Here is a 27424-nt window from a genome sequence, read left to right as displayed (position 1 = left end):
TAAACCAGGCAAAGGCAGGCTGCCCCCCCCCACCTACAATAATCCTGCCCACCATGATGCAAATCAAGGGCATTTGCATATGTCCTTTTCTTTTACTCTTGCTCGAAGCTCTATAGAAGGGTCCCATACACACAGAGACTTTGCGCCTGCCCATTAATAATAATAATAATAATAAATTTTAGTTCTATCCTGCCCTCCCCAGCCAAGACCAGGCTCAGGGCAGCTAACAACCAATAATAAAAACAAGTAGATTAAAATACAACTTAAAAAACAAGATTAAAATACAACATTAAAATGCAGCCTCTTCGCAAGAGGAGAAAGGAAAAAAGAAAGAGGGGGAGGGAATCAAATTGATTCTAAGCCAAAGGCAAGGTGGAACAACTCTGTCTTGCAGGCCCTGTGGAAAAAAATCAGATCCTGCAGGGCCCTGGTCTCGTGGGACAGAGCGTTCCACCCGGTCGGAGCCATCACTGAAAAGACCCTGGCCCTGATAGAGGATAGTTGGGCTTCCTTAGGGCCTGGGACCTCTAGGGTGTTGCTATTTATGGACCTTAAGGTCCTCTGTGGGGCATACCAGGAGAGGCGGTCCCGTAGGTACGAGGGGCCTAGGCTGCGAAGGGCTTTAAAGGTCAAAAGCAGCACCTTAATTCCGACCCTGTACTCCACCGGGAGCCAGAGCAGCTGGAAAAGCACTGGGTGAATATGGTCCCATGGCAGAGACCCTGTGAGGAGCCTCGCTGCAGCATTCTGCACCCGCTGGAGTTTCTGGGACAGCTTCAAGGGCACACCCCGCGTAGACAGAGGCATTTTGGAAACAGATTGGTATAGAAATATCTGGAATTGTGGGTAGGAAGGTGGGAAGATCTAAATTAATGGTTCTTATTAGTCTCAGTAAGGTAAAGGTAAAGGGACCCCTGACCATTAGGTCCAGTCGTGACCGACTCTGGGGTTGCGGCGCTCATCTCGCTTTATTGGCCGAGGGAGCCGGTGTACAGCTTCCGGGTCATGTGGCCAGCAGGACTAAGCCACTTCTGGCGAACCAAAGCAGTACACAGAAACGCCGTTTACCTTCCCGCCGGAGCAGTACCTGTTTATCTACTTGCACTTTGATGTGCTTTCGAACTGCTAGGTTGGCAGGAGCAGGGACCGAATAATGGGAACTCACCCCATTGTGGGGATTTGAACCGCTGACCTTCTGATCGGCAAGTCCTAGGCTCTGTGGTTTAACCCACAGCACCACCCGCGTCCTTTATTAGTCTGAGTAGCACAGAGTTAAAAACAAACAAACAAAATGAATGTAAATGGGTAAAATTGATGGTAACTGCAGCCAGACAGGTTATAGTGACTAATTGGAAAAATGCCGAAGAGCTAGGGGTGAACCAATGGAGGAAAAAACAGAATAATATTATAATTTTAGAATATCTAACTGTGAAGATACACAGAATGAAAGGGTTTCAGGTCAATGAGAAAGAGGAGGATTGGTTTGAGAAGATATCGAATTATTTGGGTAGGTCTGAACAATTTGGGGCAATTAAAATGTTAAAAGTTACATAAACCTTGTGGATGGAGGAGGGTTAACGTATATAAAATTGGACTTCCGGAGGCGGCGCGACCGGTAATGGCTGCCTTCTCCGAGTAAGGAGAAGGGAGCTCCGCTGTAAACGGGTCGTCCGCTACGGCGAAGCGGAGACCCATTCAGGAAAACCACAGGTGGCAGAAGCCTGTGGTCTCGGGACCCGGCGGGCGCCAGAAGCAGCCCCCAAAACGTTGAAGGGACCCCGTAAGGGGCTCCGGATCGCGGAGGGGGTAGCGGCGCTGTGGGTCGTTGCGCAAACAGCGAAGTGAAGCCGCGTTGCTGTTGCCGGTCAGCGCTGTCCTTTCTTCCTGCAACTTTTCTGAATTTTGGAAACTACAACCCGTGAGTAAATTTGGACATTGAAAACTTTCTGAAACTTTTGTCAACTTTCTGAAACTTTTTGAGAACTTTCTGAAACTTTTAAAACTTTTTTAAAAAAAGTTGAAATTTGGCTGAAAACGGAGTGAGGATAAGCAGGAAGCCCATCTCCCGCTATACTGAACTTTAAGCAAAGAGCAGGAGGAGTGGAGACAAAAAGTTATGCGTTAACTAAATGCTGGCACCCTGTTAAAGCAGTTTTCTGAGTGAAAGACTTTGAGCTATTGACTTTTGCTGGTCATATTGGGAGTGCATTGATACTCTTCTTCTGTGGAACCAGTGGATTACAAAATAAATAAGAATCTCTGGTGCTGGAGCTGCCTGGAAGAGCACCAGTTTGCAACTTTGGATATATTGAATTCAGGTTTTGAAACATTCTGAGTTGGAACTGGATACTTTGAAACTGTTGCAGTCAAGGCACTGTAAGAAACACTGTTTTGCTTTAAGTTTTACTCTGCTAAAAATAATACATTGTGGAGGCGATGGACATGGATTTAAATTTACAAGTTTAACTTGGATTTGATCTTTTCCCTGAAGACGTACTAAGCTCCCTCTAGAGGATTTTGGATTTACAGCAGTGACTTTGTCCTACTTTCCCTTTCCCGGCCTCTGTTTGACTATTGTATCTGGGACTCTGCTTTCTCATGGGAACAACTTGGATTGACCTTGGATTACAGATAACTTTGGAATGAGTGGCGCAAGGAGAAGAGGAAGGACTAAACAAACAACTCTAACTCTATCTGCAGCCTCACAGCGCAGATCTTCTGTGCCGGCCTTGCCTTCCACTTTGCCTCCAGACATAGAGGCGGCCTCCCTAATACAGGCAGGGGAGGGAGAGACAGAGGAGCTGCACCTGGGAGATATGGCTTCAGGGACAAGTAGCTCTGTCTTGGAGAAAATTTTGGAGAAACTGGAGGCTCTGGACAAGAAGGCTGATTTGCATACAGCTAAAATTGAACAGAACACAGAAAGCTTGAATAAGCTGACTGGACAAGTTGCACGGAATGCCCAGTCTATTGGAGAATTAAAGGAGGCTGTAGGTGAAAATCGTAAACTGGCTGAAGATACTAGTCAAAGACTGGAAGAACTTGAGAAAGAAGTAAGACCACTCAGCAAACAAGTTGGAGAACATCAGATTTACTTTTCGATGACAGAACTGCGAAACAGGGAGACCAACTTGAGGATACGGTCAATACCAGAGGTGGAAGAAGATAATTTTATTGAATTTCTAACTAAGGAATTTGCCAAGTTTTGGAAGTTAGAGGAAAAAGACTTCAAAATCGTATCTGCTTTCAGGCTTGGCAGAGTCAGAAGGACAGAGAAGCCCAGAGATTGTTTGATAACACTGAGATCAAAGGAGGAAAGGGACAAGATTTTGGGCCTGCACTACGAAAAGTCACTAGACATTTTGGGCAAGAGAATTGAAATCTACAAGGACATTCCTAAGCAGTTGCTGGACCTTAGATCTAACTACACGGAATTGGCAAGACTGTTGAGAAGCAACGCAATTATCTTCAGGTGGGAGTTCCCACAAGGATTATCCTTTACCTACAGAGGGAGAAAGATCAAAATCAAAACAGTGGAAGATAGAGACAAGTTTTTGGGAGCACACGGAGAAGACCTCCACAAAGGACTTGGATTGCCAGCGCCAGAACTTCCAGGGGAGCCCGCCCCCTCGGATCCTCAAGGACCGGAGAACAAGGTACCACCCCAGAAAGAATAACCAGACCTATCCAGGATGTCTCTGCAGCTTTTGAGCTGGAACATAAATGGCTGTAACAGTCCCGAAAAAAGGTCTAAAATTTTTCATATTTTAAAAAAGGAACAATTGGACATTATATGCTTACAAGAAACACATGTGATTAGGCTCCATAGAAAGGTGTTAATAAATAAAAGGCTTGGTCAAGAATTTATATCATCGGATACAGTTAAAAAGAGAGGTGTGGTGATCTATGCAAAAGAGAGCCTTTCACCAAAATTTCTCTTTAAAGATGAAAGTGGAAGAATCCTCGCAATAGAAGTACAGTATCAAGGAGAAAAAATTTTGATATTAGGAATTTATGCTCCAAATGAAGGAAAATCGGATTTTTATAAGAAGTTGCACGAGACCATGCTGGATTATCTGGATTACAACAACGTCATCATGATGGGGGACATGAACGGGGTAGTATCAACAAATATGGATAAGTCACAGAACCAGAACATTACTAAAGAGGGAAGACTACCTAAGACCTTTTTTGAAATGACTGACAATATGGACTGGGTTGACATCTGGAGAGTTAGAAACCCCCTGGGAAGAGAAGGAACATTCTTTTCTGAAGCTCAACTGACTTGGACACGAATCGACCAAATATGGATAACTAGAAGTCTGGCACCTAAGGTGAGGAAGGTGAAAATCTGCCCTAAAACATGCTCCGACCATAACGCCTTGAGAATGGATATGACATTGATCCCAACCGGCTCCTTTAGATGGAAGATGAATGATGGCCTGTTTAGAGACCAAAGAATTGTAAAGAAGGCCCAAAAAACTTTAAAGGACTATTTTGAGATTAACTTGAACACTACGGTGGAAAAAAGAACTATCTGGGATGCAAGTAAAGCTGTGATGAGAGGGTTCTTGATTCAACAGAATTCTTTAAAGAAAAGACTGCAAAATGAAAAGAAAGATAAAATTCTGGAAAGTATCAAAGAGTTGGAGAAGAAGTTAAGATCTAACCCGAAGTCCCAACCGATTCTGAGAGAAATTAAACTTTATCAGGCACAATATTCCAAACTGATAAATCAGGAAATAGAATGGAAGATTAAAACAATGAAACAAAAAACTTTTGAATCGGCAAATAAATGTGGGAAACTGCTAGCCTGGCAGCTGAAAAGGAGACAAAGATTAAATACAGTAACAAACTTAGAGGTTGAAGGAAGGAACATTCAGAACCCGGGAGAGATTAGAAAGTGCTTCCAGAGGTATTTTAAAAAGCTATACACTCAAGGGCCACAAGATGAAATAGAGATTACACAATTTTTGGAGAGAAATGGATTAGCAAAGCTGTCAGAAGAAAATAGAACAATTTTGAATGGCAAAATAACACGACAAGAGATTGAACAGGCCATCCAGAGTCTGAAACAGGGCAAATCACCAGGGCCAGATGGACTGACCTCTAACTACTATAAGACATTGAAGGATTATTTGATACAACCTTTGTTGGAGGTCAGTAATGAAATAATGGAGGGGAAGAAGGCGCCTGAATCGTGGAAAGAAGCATTTATCACATTGATTCCAAAGTCAGAAACTGAAAAGACACAACTCAAGAACTACCGTCCCATCTCCCTTTTAAATGTGGATTACAAAATATTTGCAGATGTTTTGGCACGAAGATTTAAGAAAGTTTTAAGTGAGATAATCCATAAAGACCAGGCAGGCTTTCTCCCGGGCAGACATATGTTTACTAACACAAGGAACATCATAGACATATTGGAACTTTTACAAACAAACATAAACACTAAAGCAGTTTTAATTTTTATAGACGCGGAGAAAGCCTTCGACAACATATCTTGGAAATTTATGAAGGGGAATTTAAAAGAAATGGGAGTGGGACGGGGGTTTGAAAACGGGATTGAGGCAATATATTCAGAACAAAAGGCTAAACTGATAGTTAACAATGTGGTTACAGAAGAGTTTAAAATTGAAAAAGGTACACGACAAGGCTGCCCGATTTCCCCATTACTGTTTATTTCGGTTCTGGAAGTGCTCCTGAATATGATTAGGGGGGACAGGTTGGTGGAAGGGATTCAGGTCGGAGCGAAACAATATAAACTTAAAGCTTTTGCAGATGACCTAGTTCTGACATTACAGGAGCCGGAGTCTAGTTTGAAAAGAGTACTACAACTGATTCAAAACTTTGGTCGAGTGGCAGGATTTAAGTTAAACAAGCAAAAAACTAAAGTTTTGGGGAAAAACTTGACAGATACTGAGTTGGAACAGCTTCAGAAAGAGACAGAACTAAATGTGGTTAAAAAAGTTAAATACCTAGGGGTAAACATAACAGCAAAAAATCTGAGTTTATTTAAAGATAATTATGAAAAATGTTGGTCAGAGATTAAGAGAGACTTGGATAGTTGGTCAAGACTAAAACTTTCTTTGTTGGGCCGAATAGCTGCCATCAAGATGAATGTATTGCCAAAAATGTTATTTTTGTTTCAGACACTGCAGATTGTAGACAAGACAGAGTGCTTCCGGAAGTGGCAGAAAGATATTTCTAAATTTGTCTGGCAGGGCAAAAAGCCCAGAATCAAATTTAAAATATTAACAGATGCGAAAGAAAGAGGGGGCTTTGCCCTGCCAGATTTAAAGTTGTATTATGAAGCTGCAGCTTTCTGCTGGTTAAAAGATTGGTTACTTCTTGAAGATACGGATGTCTTGGATTTGGAAGGTTTTAATAACGCGTTTGGATGGCATGCATATTTATGGTATGATAAAGCTAAGATAAATAAGGCCTTCAAGAACCATATTGTCAGAAAATCAGTTTTTAATGTCTGGACAAAATATAAAGACTTACTGGAGAATAAAACTCCGAGGTGGCTGTCACCCCTGGAGGCTAAGGCTCGGAAAAGAGCCAATATGGAGGCCAACTGGCCAAAATATTGGGAGATAATAGAAAAGGATGGTGACAACTGGAAATTGCAGAGTTTAGAAAAGATGAGAGACAAAGTGCGAGACTGGTTACAATATGCTCAGATTAAAGAAGTGTTTAAAAATGACAAAAAGCTAGGATTCCAAGTGGAAAAGTCAAAGTTAGAAACTGAACTGTTAGAACCTAAGACTAAGGTACTTTCAAGAATGTATAACTTGCTGCTGAAATGGAACACACATGACGAAATGGTAAAATCAACAATGATAAAATGGGCGCAGGACATTGGGTATAATATTATGTTTGAAGATTGGGAAAGGTTGTGGACCTCTGGGCTGAACTTCACTGCATGTAATGCGTTGAAGGAAAATGTGATGAAAATGATGTATAGATGGTACATGACCCCTGTTAAACTGGCTAAAATATACCATTCGTCTGATAGCAAATGTTGGAAATGTAAGGAAAATGAAGGAACATTTTTTCACCTCTGGTGGACCTGCCCTAGAGTGAAGGCCTTTTGGGAGAAGATATATAATGAATTAAAAAAGGTGTTTAAATACACCTTTACTAAGAAACCAGAGGCCTTTCTCCTGGGTATTGTAGGCCAGAGTGTGTTAAAAAAGGACAGAACATTCTTTATGTACGCAACAACAGCAGCAAGAATATTAATTGCCAAGAATTGGAAAACTCAGGAGCTACCCACTGTGGAAGAATGGCAGATGCAACTGATGGACTATATGCAATTAGCCGAGATGACCGGCAGAATTCGAGACCAGGGAGAAGAAAGGATGGAAGAAGACTGGAGGGAATTTAAGATTTATTTACAAAAATATTGTAATTTGGCTGAGTGTTGAATTGGATGCCAGTGCAGATAATTGTCTACCATTAAATTAGATTTAAGGCTGAATTATATGTCAAACCAAATTAAGATTATTAATTAAGATGAGTTAAATGATAATTTGTTTGAAATAAATTTAATAATGATGTAAGTGTATGCGGGAGGTGTGGGGGAGTCCCATGTAATAATTGAGAGATGTTAAATGGACAATGATAAGTTGTGCTTATCTAATATATGCTTTATTTGAAAACTTCAATAAATATATATTAAAAAAACAAAAAAAAAAAAAAAACGTATATAAAATTGTACATATGGTTGATTTGAAGATGTTATTATTGATTACGGATACCCAATGTATCAGCCGCCTGGGGGGGTTTCACTGTTTTGTGTTTTGGTTGTTGGTAAAAAATAAAAATATTTAAACATTAAAGAAAAAAGAACATGGAGGAATCGCGGAATTCACCCACCCACAGCCCAGCAACTCACATCAACAACCAGGAAACCGGAGGCTTGGACGTGGCGTCGGGCCATTGCAAAGCGCCCCAGCAGGTCTTTGCTCCGGTTGCTGAAGTTTGGGAACTCCCATCCGAGGAAGGCAAGCCTGCAAGAGAGTTTGGGGTGGGATGGGGAGAGAGAAAACAGAACTCAGCACCATCATGCACTCCCAAGAGCATCTTCTGCCTCTTGAGGAGCGCCTGCCTGGCTTCCAGGGAGGCCGCTGCCCATAAATGCCCCTTAGGCAGGCTTTAGTCAATGTCTGCAACACGCCTGCCAGGGAACTGCCATCGGTTCAGGAGGGAGAGAGGAAAAGCTGGATGGATTACAGAGAGCCCCCCCAAAGATCGTGGACAGCAGCTCCTCCTCTGTGGAGGAGAGTAACCACGCCTCCAGTGCAGAGGAGCTTCAGGGCTCGGAGGAGGCGAGGCGGTGCCAGGACACCTTGCCTGGGCAAAGCGGGGAGGGGAGAGGTCCTCCGTTACCCACACCCTCCTTCCGCAGTAAGGTTTCGAACCAGGCAGAGGGCCTTCTCAGTGGTGGCGCCCACCCTGTGAAACGCCCTCCCTTCAGAAGTCAAAGAGATAAACAACTACCTGACATTTAGAAGACATCTGAAGGCAGCCCTGTGCAGGGAAGTTTCTAACGTGTGACATTTTGATGTATTTTTAATCTTTGTTGGAAGCCGCCCAGAGTGGCTGGGGAAACCCAGCCAGATGGGCTGGGTGCAAATAATAATAATAATAATAATAATAATAATAATAATAATAATAATAATAATAATTAATCCAAGTTGTTCATAAACTAAGCTGTTCTTAAACCAAGGTACCACTGTATTGCCCAGTGGCGTAGCGTGGGTTGTCAGCACCCGGGGCAAGGCAGGTAATTTGCACCCCCCAACCCGTGGATTTGCACCCCCTAACCTGTGGATTTGCGCCCCCTAACCCCCAGATGTTGCGCCCGGTGCGGCCGGCCCCCCCCTGCACCCCCACGCTACGCCACTGGTATTGCCCAGCCCTAGAGACCGGTTGCTGGAACGCAGAAGAGAGCTCTTGTGCACTGGTCCTGCTGGCTAGGGATTATGGGAGCTGTACAAGAACAGCCGGGGGGGCTCAGATTTGAGAAACCCTGCCCTAACCAACATCCCCGAAGACTCACCTTCTGGCCCCGGGCGGGAGAGGTTTAGATCCCTCAGACTGGGCAGAAGCTGTGAAGTCTGCTACAGGCAAGGGCTGGTTGTCTGCATTAAGCACCATCTCGGCATCTGCGGAGAGAAAATAAATGTCGCTTCTGAGCTGGGCTTTCAAACCCATTACGTGCCCTGTGTCTGACATCATATACAGTGGTGCCCCACAAGACGAATGCCTCGCAAGATGGAAAACCCGCTAGACGAAAGGGTTTTCCGTTTTGGAGGTGCTTCGCAAAACGAATTTGCTATGGGCTTGCTTTGCAAGACGAAAATGTCTTGCGAGTTCCTGCGGGGTTTATTTCCTCCCCCCCCCCCTTTTTCCCAAGCCGCTAAGCCGCTTAACAGCTGATCCGCTAAGCTGCTTAACAGCTGATCCGCTAAGCCACTTATCAGCTGATCCGCTAAGCCTCTTATCAGCTGATCCGCTAAGCCGCTTATCAGCTGATCCGCTAAATCCGCTAAGCCGCTAATAGCGCTAATCCGCTAATGGGCTTGCTTCGCAAAACGAAAAAAAACCGCAAGACGAAGAGACTCGCGGAACGGATTCTTTTCGTCTTGCAAGGCACCACTGTATTGGGTAGGTGGGCATGGCGTGGCAAAAAGGGCCACATGGGGACACCTGATGGAGATTGCCCCCTAGTGATTAATTGGGTTGCTTTGCTGTGTTTTGGGAGTCACCCCGAACAACTCGCTGCAAGGCATCGTCTATGAAGCTAGCCTGATCTCCCAGCTCCTAGTCTTGACACTCTAACCACTACACGCTACTGGCTTCCTAGAGTTCTTTGGCTATGGGACAGATCAGTAAATTAAGAAGGTAAATAAATGGGGGGAAAGCAAAATGTCCCTTAGGAAAGGATGTGAAATATTTCCCTCGAAGCTTGAATCTGAAGCTTGAAGCATTTTATCACATGGAAGAAGCAACAAGCTTATTTTCTCCTGCTCTACAGGGTAGGACGCAAACCGATGGTTTCAAGTGCCAAGAAAGGACTAAACATCAATAAAACTTTCTGACTGAGAGATGTTTGATAGTAAAGCAGTCTCTGTTGGGAGGTTGCGGTCTACAATTCTACGATTCTATAATGTGTCGTAAACCACCCTGAGATTTTTTTTCCTTAAAACACAAAGCGGTAAATGAAGAATAATAGCAGCAGTAATGCAGCAAAAGTCCTGTTATTGGATCCACAAGGTACTACTAAGGTAAGGTAAAGGTAAAGGACCCCTGGACGGTTAAGTCCAGTCAAATGTGACTCTGGAGTTGCAGCGCTCATCTCACTTTCAGGCCGAGGCAGCCGGCGTTTGTCCACAGACAAATTTCCAGGTCATGTGGCCAGCATGACGAAACCGCTTCTGGCGCAACGGGACACTGTGATGGAGGCCAGAGCGTATGGAAACGCCGTTTACCTTCCCGCCGGAGTGGTACCTATTTATCTACTTGCACTTTGACGTGCTTTCGAACTGCTAGGTTGGCAGGAGCTGGGACAGAGCAACAGCAGCTCACTCCGTCGCGGGGATTCAAACCACTGACCATCTGATCAGCAAGCCCAAGAGCATGGGTAGGCAAACTAAGACCTGGGGGCTGGATGTGGCCCAATTGTCTTCAAAATCCGGCCCGCAGACAGTACGGGAATCAGTGTGTTTTTACATGAGTTGAACGTGTGCTTTGATTTAAAATGCATCTCTGGGGCATTTATGGGGCATAGGAATTCGTTCATTCCCCCCCCCCCAAAAAAAAATATAGTCCGGCCCCCCACAAAGTCTGAGGGACAGTGGACTGGCCCCCTGCTGAAAAAGTTTGCTTACCCCTACCCAACAGGCTCGGCGGTTTAGACCACAGTGCCACCCGCATCCTTATAAGGCACTACTACAGTATTCGTAACCTATGGACCCAAGTGCCACCCCCCAACTTGCCTGTGGGGCGGCATGAGATACGGTGGTACCTCGGGTTAAGAACTTAATTCATTCCGGGGGTCCGTTCTTAACCTGAAACTGTTCTTAACCTGAAGCACCACTTTAGCTAATGGGGCCTCCAGCTGCCCCTGCGTGATTTCTGTTCTCATCCTGAAGCAAAGTTCTTAACCCGAGGTACTCTTTCTGGGTTAGCGGAGCCTGTAACCTGAAGCGTCTGTAACCTGAGGTACCACTGTAGAGATCTTGCCCCCTGGGACAAAAATGTGCCCCTTCCTGCCGCCCAAGGGCTAAGGGGACCGCTTTGTAGGTGGGGAAAGATTTTGCCATGCAAAGAGGAGGCCCGCAGAGACATTTTTCTTCTGCAAACCGCCTGCCCTCCAGTGCCCCACGCTGCCCCCCACAACAGCACGAAGAGTGGGGCTCACCAAGCAGCCATCCGCAGCCCGTGTCCACCTCAAAGCGCACTTTCGCCGGGTCTCCCGCAACCACCTGCAGCACCTCCCTGAGGCTGCTCTGAAGGGGGGTGGGCTTCCGGCCCCCCTGGAGCTCCTTGCTGCCCAGGGCTTCCAGCGGCAGGAGGGGCCCTGCGTAGTCGGCACAGTCCAGGCAGGCGGCGGTGTTGACGTGGATCAGTTTGAGCCGGTAGTTGTGCCCTTTCGCCGAGGGGTCGTCTGCCGCAGAGAGAGAGAGAGAGAGAGAGAGAGAGAGAGAACATTGCAGAATGGGGCTGGGTCGGGATGATATGGGATTGGGGGGCGACTCCCATCTCCTGCAGGGGCGCAATTAGTGCCAGCACCGTCCGTTAAGAGTTTGGGTGTAATCTTTGATGCCTCCCTTTCCACGGAGGTGCAGATTGCAGCTATAACAAAGGCGGCATTTTTTCATCTCCGCCAAGCTAAGCAGTTGGCTCCTTACCTCTCTCGCCCTGACCTAGCCACTGTGATCCACGCGACGGTCACCTCCAGACTGGATTATTGTAACTCACTGTACATGGGGCTGCCCTAGAGACTGACCCGGAAACTCCAGCGGGTGCAGAATGCTGCTGCAAGACTCCTTACGGGGTCCTTGCCACGGGATCACATTCACCCGGTGCTATACCGGCTGCACTGGCTCCCGGTGGAGTACAGGATCAGGTTTAAGGTGCTGGTTTTAACCTTTAAAGCCCTATTGTGATGGCCTGGGAATCGGATTCAGAGGCTGAACCGGAGGAATCCCAGCCTGCATAGGAGTCCCCACCTCCAGAACCAGCTGAGCCGGGGCTGGGGCTGGGGCTGGGGCTTGAGCCTGAAGGGTCCTCACCTGTGCCAGATCCTCAGGAGCAGACACCAGCTGAGTCTGCTCTGGCTCCAGAGGTGATGGAGGACCCATTGCCTGCAGGTGCTCCACTCTCAGCCACGTCAGGGGAAGCTGAGGTTGCCTCTGGGTCCAGTCAGTGGCGTAGCGTGGGTTGTCAGCACCTGGGGCAAGGCAAGTAATTTGTGCCCCCTAACCCGGGGCAAGGCAAGTAATTTGTGCCCCCCCCCCGCTGCACTGTCCCTCCCCCAGATAGTCCCTCGCTCTCTCTCCGCACCGCACCGCACGCCTGGCACCCTCCCCTCCACAGTGGGCGGCGACCCGACGGCTCGGATCGGATTCGCACAGCCAGCACTGCAGTGAGAGAGAGTGAGTGAGCCAGGTAGGGGCAGAGAGCTGCGAGTGCGAGCGCGCCCCCCCCCAGATGTTGCGCCCGGTGCGGCCGGCCCCCCCTGCACCCCCCACGCTACGCCACTGGGTCCAGTAACCCTTCAGCCTCTCCTGAGCTGCAGAGGCTCAGGGCAGAGAGGCGGAGGGAACTAAGTTCCCGCAGGAGGAGTGCTCGCCTCCAGGCCAGGAGAGGCGAGTCACCTGAGGATCGGGGCTGCCCTATGCCTCGGGGCAGATAAAAGCCAGCCAGCCCAGTCTCAGGTTGTGGGAGCAACATTGTTGGTAGCCTGTTCCTGCCTGCACCCTGTCCTGCTCTTCTGCCAGAGTTCCTGACCTCACCCGGCTCCTAGCCTCGGACCCTGCTTCAGCCTTGACTGACAGCCCCCATACCACGCCCTTGACCTTGGACCACGCCGCATGGTAACCCCCCGGGACCAGCACACCTATGGGACCTATGGGCGGTACCTACGGGACTGCCTCTCCTGGTATGTCCCACAGAGGACCTTACGGTCTTCAAATAAAAACATCTTGGAGATCCCAGGCCACAGGGAGGTTAGGCTGGCCTCAACCAGAGCCAGGGCCTTTTTGGCCGTGGCCCCAATCTGGTGGAACGCTCTGTCCCAAGAGACTGGGGCCCTGCGGGACTTGACATCTTTCTGCAGGGCCTGCAAGACAGAGCTGTTCCACCAGGCCTTTGGCCAAGGCACAGCCTGACCCCCTCCTAGCCCAGTGGTTGCCATTAATTTGATTTGAGCTGATTTTAGAATGGAATGATTTTAGAAAGTTGTATTATTTTACTGTTCTTAGCTGCTCTGAGCCCGGCTTCGGCTGGGGAGGGCGGGATATAAATAATAATTATTATTATTATTAACAGAAAGCAGAGTGAAACCCAATGGGAGGGTCAACAGCCAGGGAGCAGGGACAATCGCTCAGCACCTCCTGGCCCCCTGCAAATAAAGTTTAGTGTGGCAGCCCTTACACTTTGGAACTCCCTGCCACTTGACATTAAGCAGTTGGCTGCGCTGTACTCATTCTCATCCGGGAGAAGCCAGTCCAGCTATATAGGAAGTTGAGGTGATACATGCAGAACTGCAAAAAATGCTAAATATCTCTTTCAATAAAAAACCAGAGGCCTACCTCCTGGGAATAACAGATTTGGATATTCCACAAAAGAGGAAGGGTATCTTTTTATATGCCATGGCGGCAGCAAGAGTTTTGATCGCAGCCAAATGGAAGAGTAATGAAATCCCCTCTATTCAAGATTGGATCCAAAAGCTGACAGAATATGCTGAATTAGATGGTTTATCAGAAAAAATAAAGAATAAATCAAAACAGGAATTTGTTTCTAAATGGGAGGTTTTCAAAGAATATCTGAAAAATAAATATAGTAGTTTAAATTCTGTTGCAGCATTCGAGGAACTTCAGTAATAGTTCTAAGGTAGATATAAGAAATTAGATTTAATGAGAATAAGTTTAATTATTAAAAAAAATGTGTATTGGCAATAAGTAATATGAATTTGAAGTATGGAATAGACGGGAGGTTGGGTCTTTAGTGTTAAGACCAATAGATGTTTTATTGTTTGCTAAGAATATTATGTGTCTATGGTTATTTTTGTAATTTGTGTATAATTTGGTATTTGGTATTTGTGTTTTTTGTTTGTTTGTTTTTCTTGTATAAATAAAAAACCTTTTTTAAAAAAAAGGAAGTTGAGGTGATCTTAATCAGTTTTAAACTTTTGTATGCTCTAAAGAAGGGTTGTAAACCGCTTTGAGGGTTCTTGTTTTGTTTTAACAAGCAAGCGGTGTATGAATTTTATGGACGTTAATAATTTATTTTAAAAATACTCTGGCTGATTTGACACCTGATGCCCTTTTATGAAGATCACCCGCTCTGAGCCCCCACAGCTAATTCTCTCCTGGCCTCCTTGCTGACCCAAGTAGGACCAATTCAGCCAGCTAGCCCTGGGGATTATCGAAAGCTTATTTCCCCTAAATTGATTTTTGAATTTTATTGTTGTTCATGTTTTTATCCTGTATATTATGCTGCTTTTATAATTGTTTTAAATTTGTTGTTAGCCGCCTTGAGCCCGGGAAGGGCGGAGTATAAATAAAATTATTATTATTATTATTATTATTATTATTATTTTATTATAGTAGAAGAGGGATCCTTGGGTCTTTGTTTTTTTATTACATATTTTGTTTTGTTTTTTTGTATTGTAATTTTATGCAATGAACCACCCAGAGATCTATGGGTATATAGGGCAGGATACTAATGCTAATAATAATAATAATGAAATAGCAAGATGGATATGAATAAAGATGGGGCTCGACACAGCAGGTACTTTTCTTGTGCTAACCTAGAACATGAGCCCTGTGCATACCTCAGTCGTTTCAGTGGGACCTGAGCTGGAGAAGGGCTATGCAGGGCCCCATAGGCAGCCCCCTCCTATCCTATCCTCAGATGCGTCCCCATAACTCTCAGCACCCTACATGAACTACATTTCCCAGAATTCTTTGCGGGGTGAGGAAGCCACGGCTGCTTAAAAGCGGCGCGACGCTGCTTTAAATGTAGGGCACAGATGGAGCCTTAGATAATATATGAGCTCTGTGCCAAAATCGTTTCGCTTTCTCCTTGGGGAGCAGCGCCACCTAGCAGTCAGATTCCCAACTCCAGGTCGGTCCTGAAAGGTGAAGGGAAGAGGCATCTGAAAGGGGTCTGTGGCCAGGGTAGGGTCAGAGTGCCCACTGCTAGGAAGCTGTTTTCCTGGTCCTTGGATGCTTTCCCCACCTCCTCCCCACCCAGGTCACTCGTCCGTTCATACCTAAGAAGCGAGTGCGAAACTCCGGCTCCAAAACTTTTTGCAGATGGGAAGCCTTTGCTTGCTGCAGAACGCAGAGGGACCACACCAGGTCCAGAAGCAGGTAGGGGTCTAAGTCATCCAAGTGGTTGTCTATCCCTCTGTGGACCTGGAAAGGAGAAAGAAGCAGATGATGATGATGATGATGATGATGATATTATTAGTAGTATTACTACTAGTAGTATACAGTCATACCTCACGTTACGTCTGCTTCAGATTACGTTTTTTAAGGCTGCACACTCTCGAAACCCAGAAGTGCCGGAACGTGTTACTTCCGGGTTTCGGCAGTTGCGCATGCACAGAAGCGCTAAATCGTGCTTTGCGCATAAGCGCCGAATCACAACCCGCACATATCACGTTCACAACCCAAGCGTCTACTGTACTGCCCTTCATCCATAGATCTCGGAGCGGTTCGTAGCACAAGAATAGAAGATAAAAACACAAAATACAATGGAACCTTGTTTTTCAAAGGTAATCCATTCCAGGAGACCATTCAAATTCCGAAAGGTCTAAAACCGAAGCAGTTATTTCCGGGTTTTCGGCGTTTGGAAACAGAAACGTTCAACTTCAAGACTTTTGAAAACTGAGGTTCCACTGTACATAATACAAACAAGGACATAGCAAACCCCCAGAACAAATAATAATAATAATAATAATAATAATAATAATAATAACAATAACAATAATAAATTATTTATACCCCACCCAGCTGGTTGGGTTTCCCCAGCCACTCTGGGCGGCTTCCAACAAAACACTAAAATACAATAACCTATTAAACATTAAAAGCAATCCTAAACAGGGCTGCCTTCAGATGTCTTCTAAAAGTCTGGTAGTTGTTCTTTGGTGGGAGGGCGTTCCACAGGGCAGGTGCCACCACCGAGAAGGCCCTCTGCCTGGTTCCCTGTAACATCACTTCTCGCAATGAGGGAACCGCCAGAAGGCCCTCAGCGCTGGACCTCAGTGTCCGGGCAGAACGATGGAGGTGGAGACGCTCCTTCAGGTATACAGGACTGAGGCCATTTAGGGCTTTAAAGATCTACATCAACACTTTGAATTGTGCTCAGAAACATACTGGGAGCCCCATGTAGGATTAAGAACACTGCAAACCCGGAAGTCGGTGTTTTAAAGCCGTTTAGGGCTTTAAAGGTCAGCACCAACACTTTGAATTGTATAACCCTCTTTCCACTCCTACAAACACAATCAAAAGGGGATTGGATGTTAGTCTCTTGGGCGGGGCGGAATACCTCTAGGCTGGCATTTGAGAACCTACTTAGAATCATGTAATTGCAGAGTTGGAAGCGACCTCCCCAGGTCATCAAATCCAACCCCCTGCAAGGCAGGAATCTCTGCTAAAGCATCCCCGGCGGAAGGCTACATTCTCCCTCCCTCTGCCCTCCCAAGACGAATAAAGGACTTTACTGTGCTATAGAAGGCGTCTCTGCAGCTGGGATGGAAGTTCAAGCGAGCAAAAGCGAGGACGACGTTGCTAAGGTGGAGCAGGGAGTATTTTTCGGCGTTGTCCACAGTGTGCTAAGAAAAGAAGAATGGCGGGAAAAGCGATTTGAGTTCATTCATTTCAAACGGTTATAGTTTAGCCATAAATATAAAGACTAGGACTAGCCGCCTGAGAAACAGTTTCTACCCAAACGCTATTTTGGTTTTAAACGCATTGTAAGGAGCCTATAAGGGACGCAGGTGGCGCTGTGGGTTAAACTACAGAGCCTAGGACTTGCCGATCAGAAGGTCGGCGGTTCGAATCCCTGTGACAGGGTGAGCTCCTGTTGCTCAGTCCCTGCTCCTGCCCACCTAGCAGTTCGAAAGCACGTCAGAGTGCAAGTAGATAAATAGGTACCGCTCCGGCGGGAAGGTAAACGGCGTTTCCGTGCGCTGCTCTGGTTCGCCAGAAGTGGCTTAGTCATGCTGGCCACATGACCCGGAAGCTGTACACCGGCTCCCTCGGCCAGTAAAGCGAGATGAGCGCCGCAACCCCAGAGTCGGCCGCGACTGGACCTAATGGTCAGGGGTCTATGGGAGTATATAGTATTTTAAAATGGGGTATCATCGTTTTTAGGGGGCTAACCAGATTCAGATAGCTGGGATAGCAGGCTTGCTGGGTTTTGAATGTCTTATGTAGATTTTCAATTTCGTTGTTCTGTTTGGGACAATGACAATAAAGATTATCATATCTTAAATGAATCAGAAACTGCTTGAAGGGGATTAGAAGCCCCACCACTTTCATCCTGGAATATTTTCATTGCTTGGTTAGATCTCCAAGCCCCAACACAGACCGCCTTTTCACTCCATGCTCTCAAAGACCAGCCTAACACTTTGAATCAACACACAAATAACGTCCTCCTCCTCCTCCTTTCTTACTTTATTTTTTGTGTGTTTCTGAGTCTCTGACAAAAGCCACCCCCACTCTTTTTAGCCTTTTGAAAGAGATCCTTTCTTTACTCTTTAGTTTAACCAGAGGCAAACTCGGCCCTCCAGATGTTTTCGGACTACAACTCCCATCATCCCTAGCTAACAGGACCAGTGGTCAGGGATGATGGGTACTGTAGTCCCAAAATGTCTGGAGGGCCATTTTTGCCTATGCCTGCTTTAGTTCATTTTTTTATATATATAAATAATTTTTATTAATTTACAACAAAACAAAACAAGACATACATTGTTTTCACATTCCAATTTTCCAAATCTTTCCTTTTGGACTTCCTTCAGCTTTTCCGTAAATCTTTCGTAGTCATTATTAATTTCCGCATTTCCTTTTTTTTACCATTGTCATTATTCAAATCTTTTTTCCCTCTAATTCCTTTTAACAATGTCTCTCGCGTATTCACAGTGCTCTTTTAAAACCTTCTAGCGTTATTTGACCATCACTTATATTCTCCAGATATTCAACAAATTTTCCCCAGTCTTCTGTAAACTTTTGGTCTCTTAGGTATCTAATCTTTCCAGTCATCTTATCCAATTCAGCATAATCTAACAACTTTGATCTCCAATCTTCTATTGTCAGTATTGCCTGCTTTAGTTCAAGATGCATATGTACTGTCTGATTTGCTGCCCTATTGTACTTCTAGCCTCGCTATCTGAAGCAGCATTCAGATGGCCTCCCTTCTCATGTAATAAACGAACTTTTTTTAATCCGCGTCTGTGTAAAAGTAAAAGGTAAAGGAACCCTGGATGGTTAAGTCCAGTCAAAGGCAACTATGGGATTGCGGCGCTCATCTCGTTTTCAGGCTGAGGGAGCCGGCGTTTGACCACAGACAGCTTTCTGTGGCCAGCAAGACTAAACCGCTTCTGGCACAACAGGACACCGTGACGGAAACCAGAGCGCACGGAAACACCGTTTACCTTCCCGCCGGAGCGGTTCCTATTTATCTATTTGCACTTTGACGTGCTTTCGAACTGCTAGGTTGGCAGGAGCAGGGACCGAGCAACGGGAGCTCACCCCGTCGAGGGGATTCAAACCGCCGACCTTCCGATCGGCAAGCCCAAGAGGCTCAGTGGTTTCGACCACTTCCTGTGAGCACCAGGTTACGGAAAGGCACATACAGTAGTACCTCCGGTTACGAACGGGATCCGTTCATAGCTGTCAACTTCCTGCTTTTTTCAAGGGAAATTCCCTTATTCCGAATCGGATTCCTCGCAAGAAAAGGGAAATTTTCAGCTTGCAGGGTGATATGATAGCCATGTTCAAATATAGAAAAGGTTGTCACCTAGAGGAGGGAGAAAGGTTGTTTTCTGCTGCTCCTGAGAAGCGGACACGGAGCAATGGATCCAAACTACAAGAAAGAAGATTCCACCTAAACATTAGGAAGAACTTCCTGACAGTAAGAGCTGTTTGACAGTGGAATTTGCTGCCAAGGAGTGTGGTGGAGTCTCCTTCTTTGGAGGTCTTTAAGCAGAGGCTTGACAACCATATGTCAGGAGTGCTCTGATGGTGTTTCCTGCTTGGCAGGGGGTTGGACTCGATGGCCCTTGTGGTCTCTTCCAACTCTTCTATGATTCTATGATTCTATGAAATGTTGACAGCTATGGATCTGTTCCAGAGGCCTGGCCATATCCCCAAAATTTCGTAACCGGAGGACCGCTTCTGCGCATGTAGCAAACCCGAAGATTACGTTACCCGAAGGTAAAGTAACCCAATGGTCCACTGTATTCATAACCAAGACACAGAAGGTCCTATACTTCTTGGTAGCGTGTGCATGGACAGATGTGGATTCTGGACACGAATGTAGGTCCAGACACATACCTGGTGACATACCTTGGGCCACACCCACCAAGGGTCAGTAATAATAATAATAATTTATTATTTATACCCTGCCCATCTGGCTGAGTTTGCCCAGCCACTCTGGGCGGCTTCCAATCAAGTGTTAAAAACAATACAGCATTAAATATTAAAAACTTCCCTGAACAGGGCTGCCTTCAGATGTCTTTTCAAGAGAAGATAGCTACTTATTTCCTTCACATCTGAAGGGAGGGCGTTCCACAGAGTGGGTGCCACCACCCAGAAGGCCCTCTGTCTGGTTCCCTGTAACCTCACTTCTCGCAAGGAGGGAACCGCCAGAAGGCCCTCGGAGCTGGACCTCAGTGTCCGGGCTGAACGATGGGGGTGGAGACGCTCCTTCAGGTCTACTGGGGCGAGGTCGCTTAGGGCTTTAAAGGTCAGCACCAACACTTTGAATTGTGCTCGGAAACGTACTGGGAGCCAATGCAGATCTCTCAGGACCGATGTTATGTGGTCCCGGTGGCCACTCCCAATCAGTGGCTCCTAGGAGGTTGCCTACGGGAAAACACAGCCCTCAAACTAAAACAGGCTTCGCAGCCTGGCACTGATGAGTCAAAGAAGAAGAAGAGTTTGGATTTGATATCCCACTTTATCACTACCCAAAGGAGTCTCAAAGCGGCTAACATTCTCCTTTCCCTTCCTCCCCCACAACAAACACTCTGTGAGGTGAGTTGGGCTGAGAGACTTCAGAGAAGTGTGACTGACCCAAGGTCACCCAGCAGCTGCAGGTGGAGGAGCAGGGAAGCGAACCCGGTTCACCAGATTACGAGTCCGCCGCTCTTAACCACTACACCACGCTGGCTCAAAGGAACAGGGCCACGGAACGTGGGGGTTTGCCTGCACCTCTGCCCCTTACTCACCTGAGCAAAGGCCTCAAAGAGGGGCAGGTTGAGCCACTTGAGGTAAGCGAAGGACTTCAGGCAGCGCACCACGTCCCCAGGGGACAGCTCCGGCACACGGGGATGGAGGTCTGCGGCGATCTTCTGAAAGACCTGGGTCTGGTGGAAACCCAACTTCCCTGAAGCAGAGAGGAAGAAACAGCAGTTGAGAGAAAAAGATGCTGACTGCAGAAGAGGAGCCGGGGGAGATGATGATGATAATGATGATGATGATGATAATGATGATGATGGTGATAATAATAATAATTTATTATTTTTAGAAGGACAAGGGTGGCGCTGTGGGTTAAACCACAGAGCCTAGGGCTTGCCAATCAGAAGGTCGGCGGTTCGAATCCCCGCAACGGGGTGAGCTCCCGTTGCTCGGTCCCTGCTCCTGCCAACCTGGCAGTTTGAAAGCACGTCAAAGTGCAAGTAGATAAATAGGTACCGCTCCGGCGGGAAGGTAAACGGCATTTTTGTGCGCTGCTCTGGTTCGCCAGAAGCGGCTTAGTCATGCTGGCCACATGACCCGGAAGCTGTACACCGGCTCCCTCAGCCAATAAAGCGAGATGAGTGCCGCAACCCCAGAGTCGTCCGTGACTGGACCTAATGGTCAGGGGTCCCTTTACCTTTACCTTTAATTTATTATTCATACCCTGCCCATCTGGCTGGGTTTCCCCAGCCACCCTGGGCGGCTCCCAACCGAATATTAAAAGCACAATACAGCATCAAACATTAAAAACATCCCTAAACAGGGCTGCCTTCAGATGTCTTTTAAAAGTAAAATGATTGCTTATTGCCTTAACATCTGATGGGAGGGCGTTCCACAGGGCGGGTGCCACTACCGAGAAGGCCCTCGGCCTGGTTCCCTGTAAGAAGGGCGAGGAGTGGCATTTTATGCCTTGTGACCTGCCGTTATTTTTACTGATTACGGTTCAGTACTTCTTTATTGTTAGTGATAAGCGTACACTGTTTAATTATTATTTGCTGGTTACTGAATATTGCTTTATTTGGTACAAGTTCTTTATTCTGAAGTTATTTTCTGTATTGGATCAGATTGTTATTACGTCTGTGGTCTTTGCTGTGTATTTTGTTGTTTCTTCGGTTTGTAAACTGCCTTGAGCATAGTAATATGGAAAGGTGGTATACAAATTAAAAGGGAACTGAAAAATGAAGTGATACCTGTTGACACAAATTAAGTTTCAGTTGGCCTGCCCACACTAACCCCAAAACTACTTCCAAACACCCCTTATCGTCCAGCCCGGACACGGAGGTCCAGCTCCGAGGGCCTTCTGGCGGTTCCCTCCCTGTGAGAAGTGAGGTTACAGGGAACCAGGCAGAGGGCCTTCTCGGTGGTGGCGCCCGCTCTGTGGAACACCCTCCCACCAGATGTCAAGGAAAGAAAAAAAACTATCTGACTTTTAGAAGACATCTGAAGGCAGCCCTGTTTAGAGAAGTTTTAAATGTGTGATGTTTTATCATACAGTGGTACCTTGGGTTACAGACGCTTCAGGTTACAGACTCTGCTAACCCAGAAATAGAACCTCGGGTTAAGAACTTTGCTTCGGGATGAAAACAGTAATCATGGCCCTGCGGCAGCAGGAGGCCCCATTAGCTAAAGTGGTACCTCAGGTTAAGAACAGTTTCAGGTTAAGAACAGACCTCCAGAACGAATTAAGTTCTTAACCCGAGGTACCACTGTATTTTTAATATTCTGTTGGGAGCTGCCCAGAGTGGATGGGGAAACCCAGCCAGATGGGCAGGGTATAAATAATAAATTATTATTATTACTATTATTATTACAGTGGTACCTCAGGCTAAGTACTTTATTCATTCCGGAGGTCCGTTCTTATCCTGAAACTGTTCTTAACCTGAAGCACCACTTTAGCTAATGGGACCTCCCGCTGCCGCCACATATTTTCTGTTCTCATCCTGAAGCAAAGTTCTTAACCTGAAGCACGATTTCTGGGTTAGCGGAGTCTGTAACCTGAAGCGTATGTAACCTGAGGTACCACTGTATTATTATTATTATTATCGTTATTATTATTATTATTATTTATTACACACCCTCTCCAGCCCCTCCACCTTCCATGGCAAGAGGCCAGGGAAGGGAGAATGCTGTCTGAAGGAGCATCTGTATGCTGTCTCTGCTTCCTGGTGTGTAAAACTCTTTACTGGGCAGAAGGGTTAAAGGGATACGCCCATTTTTTAAAAGGAAGTCTCCGCTCACCGTAGGCGAAAGCCAGGTCCAGGAGGATGCTGGTGCTGAAAGTGAAGTGCTTCTGGACCAAGTGGTAGGAGATTGCCCGGAGCAGAGGAATGGACCGGCGGTTCTGGATCGCCAAGGCAACGGCGACTCTCCGGGTGTCCTCGGGGGTGAACTGCTCAGCCAACTCCAGGCTCTGTTGACAAAGATGATGGAGGTGAAAAATGGATGAAGGTCTAACCCAGGGGGAGATACGCTATCGGCATATTTCACCCCAAATGGAAACCTTCCTTGCAACTTTTGCATTGGTATAAAACATGGGTAGGCAAACTAAGGCCCGGGGGCAGGATCCGGCCTAATCGCCTTCTAAATCCAGTCCGGGAATCAGCGTGTTTTTACATGAGTAGAATGTGTCCTTTTATTTAAAATGCATCTCTCAGTTATTTGTGGGGCATAGGAATTCGTTCATTCCCCCCCCCCTCCAAAATATACCATATTTTTTGCTCTATAAGACTCACTTTTCCCCTCCCAAAAAGTAAGGGGAAATGTGTGTGCGTCTTATGGAGCGAATGCAGGCTGCGCAGCTATCCCAGAAACCAGAACAGCAAGAGGGATCGCTGCTTTCACTGCGCAGAGATCCCTCTTGCTGTTCTGGCTTCTGAGATTCAGAATATTTTTTTTCTTGTTTTCCTCCCCCAAAAACTAGATGCGTCTTGTGCGTCTTATAGAGCGAAAAATACGGTAGTCTGGCCCCCCTCAAGGTCTGAGGGACAGTGGACCGGCCCCTTGCTGAAAAAATTGGGTATAAAGGTTTAGCAGTAGCTGAAAATCTAACTCACAAATTACAAGTTACCAAAGGTTTGGAGGACCCTGATGAAAGTCTATGCTGTTTGGTGCGATTTTATATTATAAGCAACTAAGGCTGACAACACAGGACTTGTCCTCCACAGTACAAAGTGAAATTTTGTTTTCCTAACGGCCTTCAGTACTTTGCCAACCTAATCCTAAGTCTCTCTCAGGCACACTGTGCTGAGTTTTGGTACTTCTGCTATATCTATTGTATCAGTTTGTTTGATTTACTTTGATCTCTTTTAAAAGAAAAATGATTTCGCTGGAAATCCCAGGTGGAGCTACCTCTTGAGATATGGCTCAATAATATTGGGGATATAGAGCTAGTTCAGAACGATGAATTGGGCTTAGAAGAGCAGTTTCCTTGTAAAGGAAAATGCCTTTGATGAAACCGGATTTCCCTTCTTTTCACATGCAAGGGGAAAAGAAAACTTTCCCACCAGCCTCACAAACCTGTCTGTGAAGCGCCTAGATCATAGAATCATAGAATCCTAGAGTTGGAAGAGACGACAAGGGCCATCGAGTCCAACCCCCTGCCAAGCAGGAAACACCATCAGAGCACTCCTGACATATGGCTGTCAAGCCTCTGCTTAAAGACCTCCAAAGAAGGAGACTCCACCACACTCCTTGGCAGCAAATTCCACTGTGGAACAGCTCTTACTGTCAGGAAGTTCTTCCTAATGTTTAGGTGGAATCTTCTTTCTTGTAGTTTGGATCCATTGCTCCGTGTCCGCTTCTCTGGAGCAGCAGAAAACAACCTTTCTCCCTCCTCTATGTGACATCCTTTTATATATTTGAACACCGCTATCATATCACCCCTTAACCTCCTCTTCTCCAGGCTAAACATGCCCAGCTCCCTTAGCCGTTCCTCAGAAGGCATCGTTTCCAGGCCTTTGACCATTTTTGGTTGCCCTCCTCTGGACATGTTCCAGTTTGTCAGTGTCCTTCTTGAACTGTGGTGCCCAGAACTGGACACAGTACTCCAGGTGAGGTCTGACCAGAGCAGAATACAGTGGCACTATTACTTCCCTTGATCTAGATGCTATACTCCTATTGATGCAGCCCAGAATTGCATTGGCTTTTTTAGCTGCCGCGTCACACTGTTGGCTCATGTCAAGTTTGTGGTCAACCAAGACTCCTAGATCCTTTTCACATGTACTGCTCTCAAGCCAGGTGTCACCCATCTTGTATTTGGGCCTCTCATTTTTTTTGCCCAAGTGCAATACTTTACATTTCTCCCTATTAAAATTCATCTTGTTTGCTTTGGCCCAGTTCTCTAATCTGTCAAGGTCGTTTTGAAGTGTGATCCTGTCCTCTGGGGTGTTAGCCACCCCTCCCAGTTTGGTGTCATCTGCAAATTTGATCAGGATGCCCTTGAGTCCATCATCCATCAGCCTTTCTCAACCTGTGGGTCCCCAGATGTTGTTGGACTACAACTCCCATCATCCCTGAGCTCTGGCCTTGCTAGCTAGGGGTGATGGGAGTTGTAGTTCAACAACATCTGGGGACCCACAGGTTGAGAAAGGCTGGCCTAGATGGACTACCAATGCTTTAAAACCATGTAGAATGACTTGCCTGGCACCTGCTTCGTATAATACAGGCAGGTGGTCAAAAAACTGTTCTATTTTCTCAGGTTTTAATCAACACGTTGTGGCTGGTTTTCCGAGCTACTCTGGAACTGTTAGTATTACACTATGCATTGCTTTGTACAGTGGTACCTTGGTTCTCAAACGCCTTGGTACTCAAACAACTTGGAACCCAAACACTGCAAACCCAGAAGTAAGTGTTCCGGTTTACAAACTTTTTTCAGAAGCCGAACATGCTCCGTTTTGAGTGTTACGCTTCCGATTTGAGTGCCACACTCCCGTTTTATGCTGAGGTCTGTCTGTTTTTACTAATTATTTTGCATTTTTGCGGCTCTTTTGCGTTTTGTTTCTGTGACTGTGTGGAACCCAGTTCAGCTACTGATGGACTGACTGTGTGACCGCAGGACATCGTTTATTGCTTTCATTTTATGGATCAGTGGTCTCGTTAGATAATAATAATAAATAATAATATTTTTTTATTTATACCCCGCCCTTCCCGGTTCAAAAACCGGGCTCAGGCCAGCCAACAACAAATTTAAAACACTTTAAAACACTTAATTATAAAGACAGCATAAAATACAGTATAAAAACATGAATGACAATAAAATTCAAAAATCAATTAGACAATCCCCAGGCAGGGCTAGCTGGCTGAATTGGTCCTACTTGGGCCAGCTGCCCAATTCATGTTCAATTGCTGTTTTAGGGGTTGTTTTTAAGTCTGGAAAGGATTAATCTGTTTTGCATTACTTTCTATGGGAAATCATGCCTTGGTTTTGGAACGGACTTCCGGAACGGATTAAGTTTGAGAACCAAGGTACCACTGTACTGTATCCTGTGTTTTACTGACTTTGTACATAGCCATTCAACTGCATTTTTATAATAAATAAATCCCGTGCATCTCCTCTCCCCCTCCCCCCGGGGTCGGACTGTACCGGTTCCTGCCTCTACCTTATCCTCCAGTCTCTCCATCAGTGCTTGGGAGAGGGGCCCCACTTTCGACATCAGCATCACCACCGTCCTGGCGTCCGAAATCTCCGTCCAGCGCAGCTCGAGATGTTTCAGCACATCGCTGAGCAGCTCGCTCGGGTGTCCCTTGGGGACGCTGGCGGCCACGTGCTCAGCCAGGAAGGCCAGATTCTTGAAGGTCAGGCGCCTCAGCCGCCAGCGCACCTCCTGCTCCACCGAGCGCATCTCCGGCCTGCTCCGCTCCAGGCCCAGGAGGTCGAGGCTCTTGAAGAGGTTCACCAAAGCCGTGTTCCATACCTGAGTCCCCTGCACGCAAAAGAAGATTGATGATAGCAAGAGGAAGATATTTAGCTCTCCCAGAAGCAGAGCGTCTCTGCAAATGTAGTAAACAAGAACCTGATAAACAGGTAAAGGGACCCCTGATCATTTGTTAGGATATTTCCGTTCCACCTTAAAAGGGAGCAGGATGTTTGTGTCACAGCCTGTGTATTTTCCTGTTTCACAGGATGTTTATGTTGTGTCTTTGCTTTCGTTTCTCTCTCTCTCTGCCAGAGACATCTGAAGCAGGCAGTCATGTTTTTCTTTGTTCTGATCAACGCTGAATAAACTTGTAAATCATGCTCTCCTGGGTGTATCTTCCGCTGTGTGCATTATCTGCTGATAGAGCGTGCATCGGCTCTGGAATGTGGGAAGCTATTTCTGGAGCTTGTGTCGCTAATTGCTGATACTGCGTGTCTACAGGAGATCAATGGACGTCCGGAGACGACGTGGAGTTGAGATGGACCTTGTCTCCCTGGCAGTATCCCAACATCATTAGGTCCAGTCGTGGACGACTCTGGGGTTGCGGCGCTCATCTCGCTTTACTGGCCGAGGGAGCCGGCATACAGCTTCCGGGTCATGTGGCCAGCATGACTAAGCCGCTTCTGGCGAACCAGAGCAGCACATGGAAACGTCGTTTACCTTCCCGCCATTGTGGTACCTATTTATCTACTTGCACTTTGAGGTGCTTTTGAACTGCTAGGTTGGCAGAAGCAGGGACCGAGCAACAGGAGCTCACCCCGTCGCGGGGATTCAAACCACCGACCTTCTGATCGGCAAGTC

At 46.4% G+C, this 27424-nt stretch overlaps 2 protein-coding genes across 2 annotated transcripts in view; both read right to left on the bottom strand.

Annotated features, from left to right (window-relative positions):
• The window catches only part of LOC310660911 (zinc finger protein 653-like), a 103491-nt gene that overhangs the window by 28390 nt on the left and 47677 nt on the right, over positions 1-27424 (bottom strand). The window lies entirely within an intron of this gene.
• Positions 1-27424, bottom strand: part of TBRG4 (transforming growth factor beta regulator 4) — a 39376-nt gene that overhangs the window by 4610 nt on the left and 7342 nt on the right. The window contains exons 3-10 of the mRNA XM_083406424.1: positions 26306-26629; positions 22947-23118; positions 20699-20856; positions 16970-17080; positions 15515-15659; positions 11435-11680; positions 9071-9176; positions 7904-8018 (exon numbers count right to left, since the gene is read on the bottom strand). Coding sequence (XP_083262550.1) covers positions 7904-8018; positions 9071-9176; positions 11435-11680; positions 15515-15659; positions 16970-17080; positions 20699-20856; positions 22947-23118; positions 26306-26629 — 1377 coding nt within the window. The remainder of the gene's footprint in view (positions 1-7903; positions 8019-9070; positions 9177-11434; positions 11681-15514; positions 15660-16969; positions 17081-20698; positions 20857-22946; positions 23119-26305; positions 26630-27424) is intronic.

This window comes from Podarcis tiliguerta (genome assembly GCF_965153285.1).
Source record: "Podarcis tiliguerta genome assembly, chromosome: 12".
Classification (NCBI taxonomy): Eukaryota; Metazoa; Chordata; class Lepidosauria; order Squamata; family Lacertidae; genus Podarcis; species Podarcis tiliguerta.
Note: the sequence above shows the minus strand (reverse complement) of the source record. Positions and strands in the feature narration are given on the sequence as shown.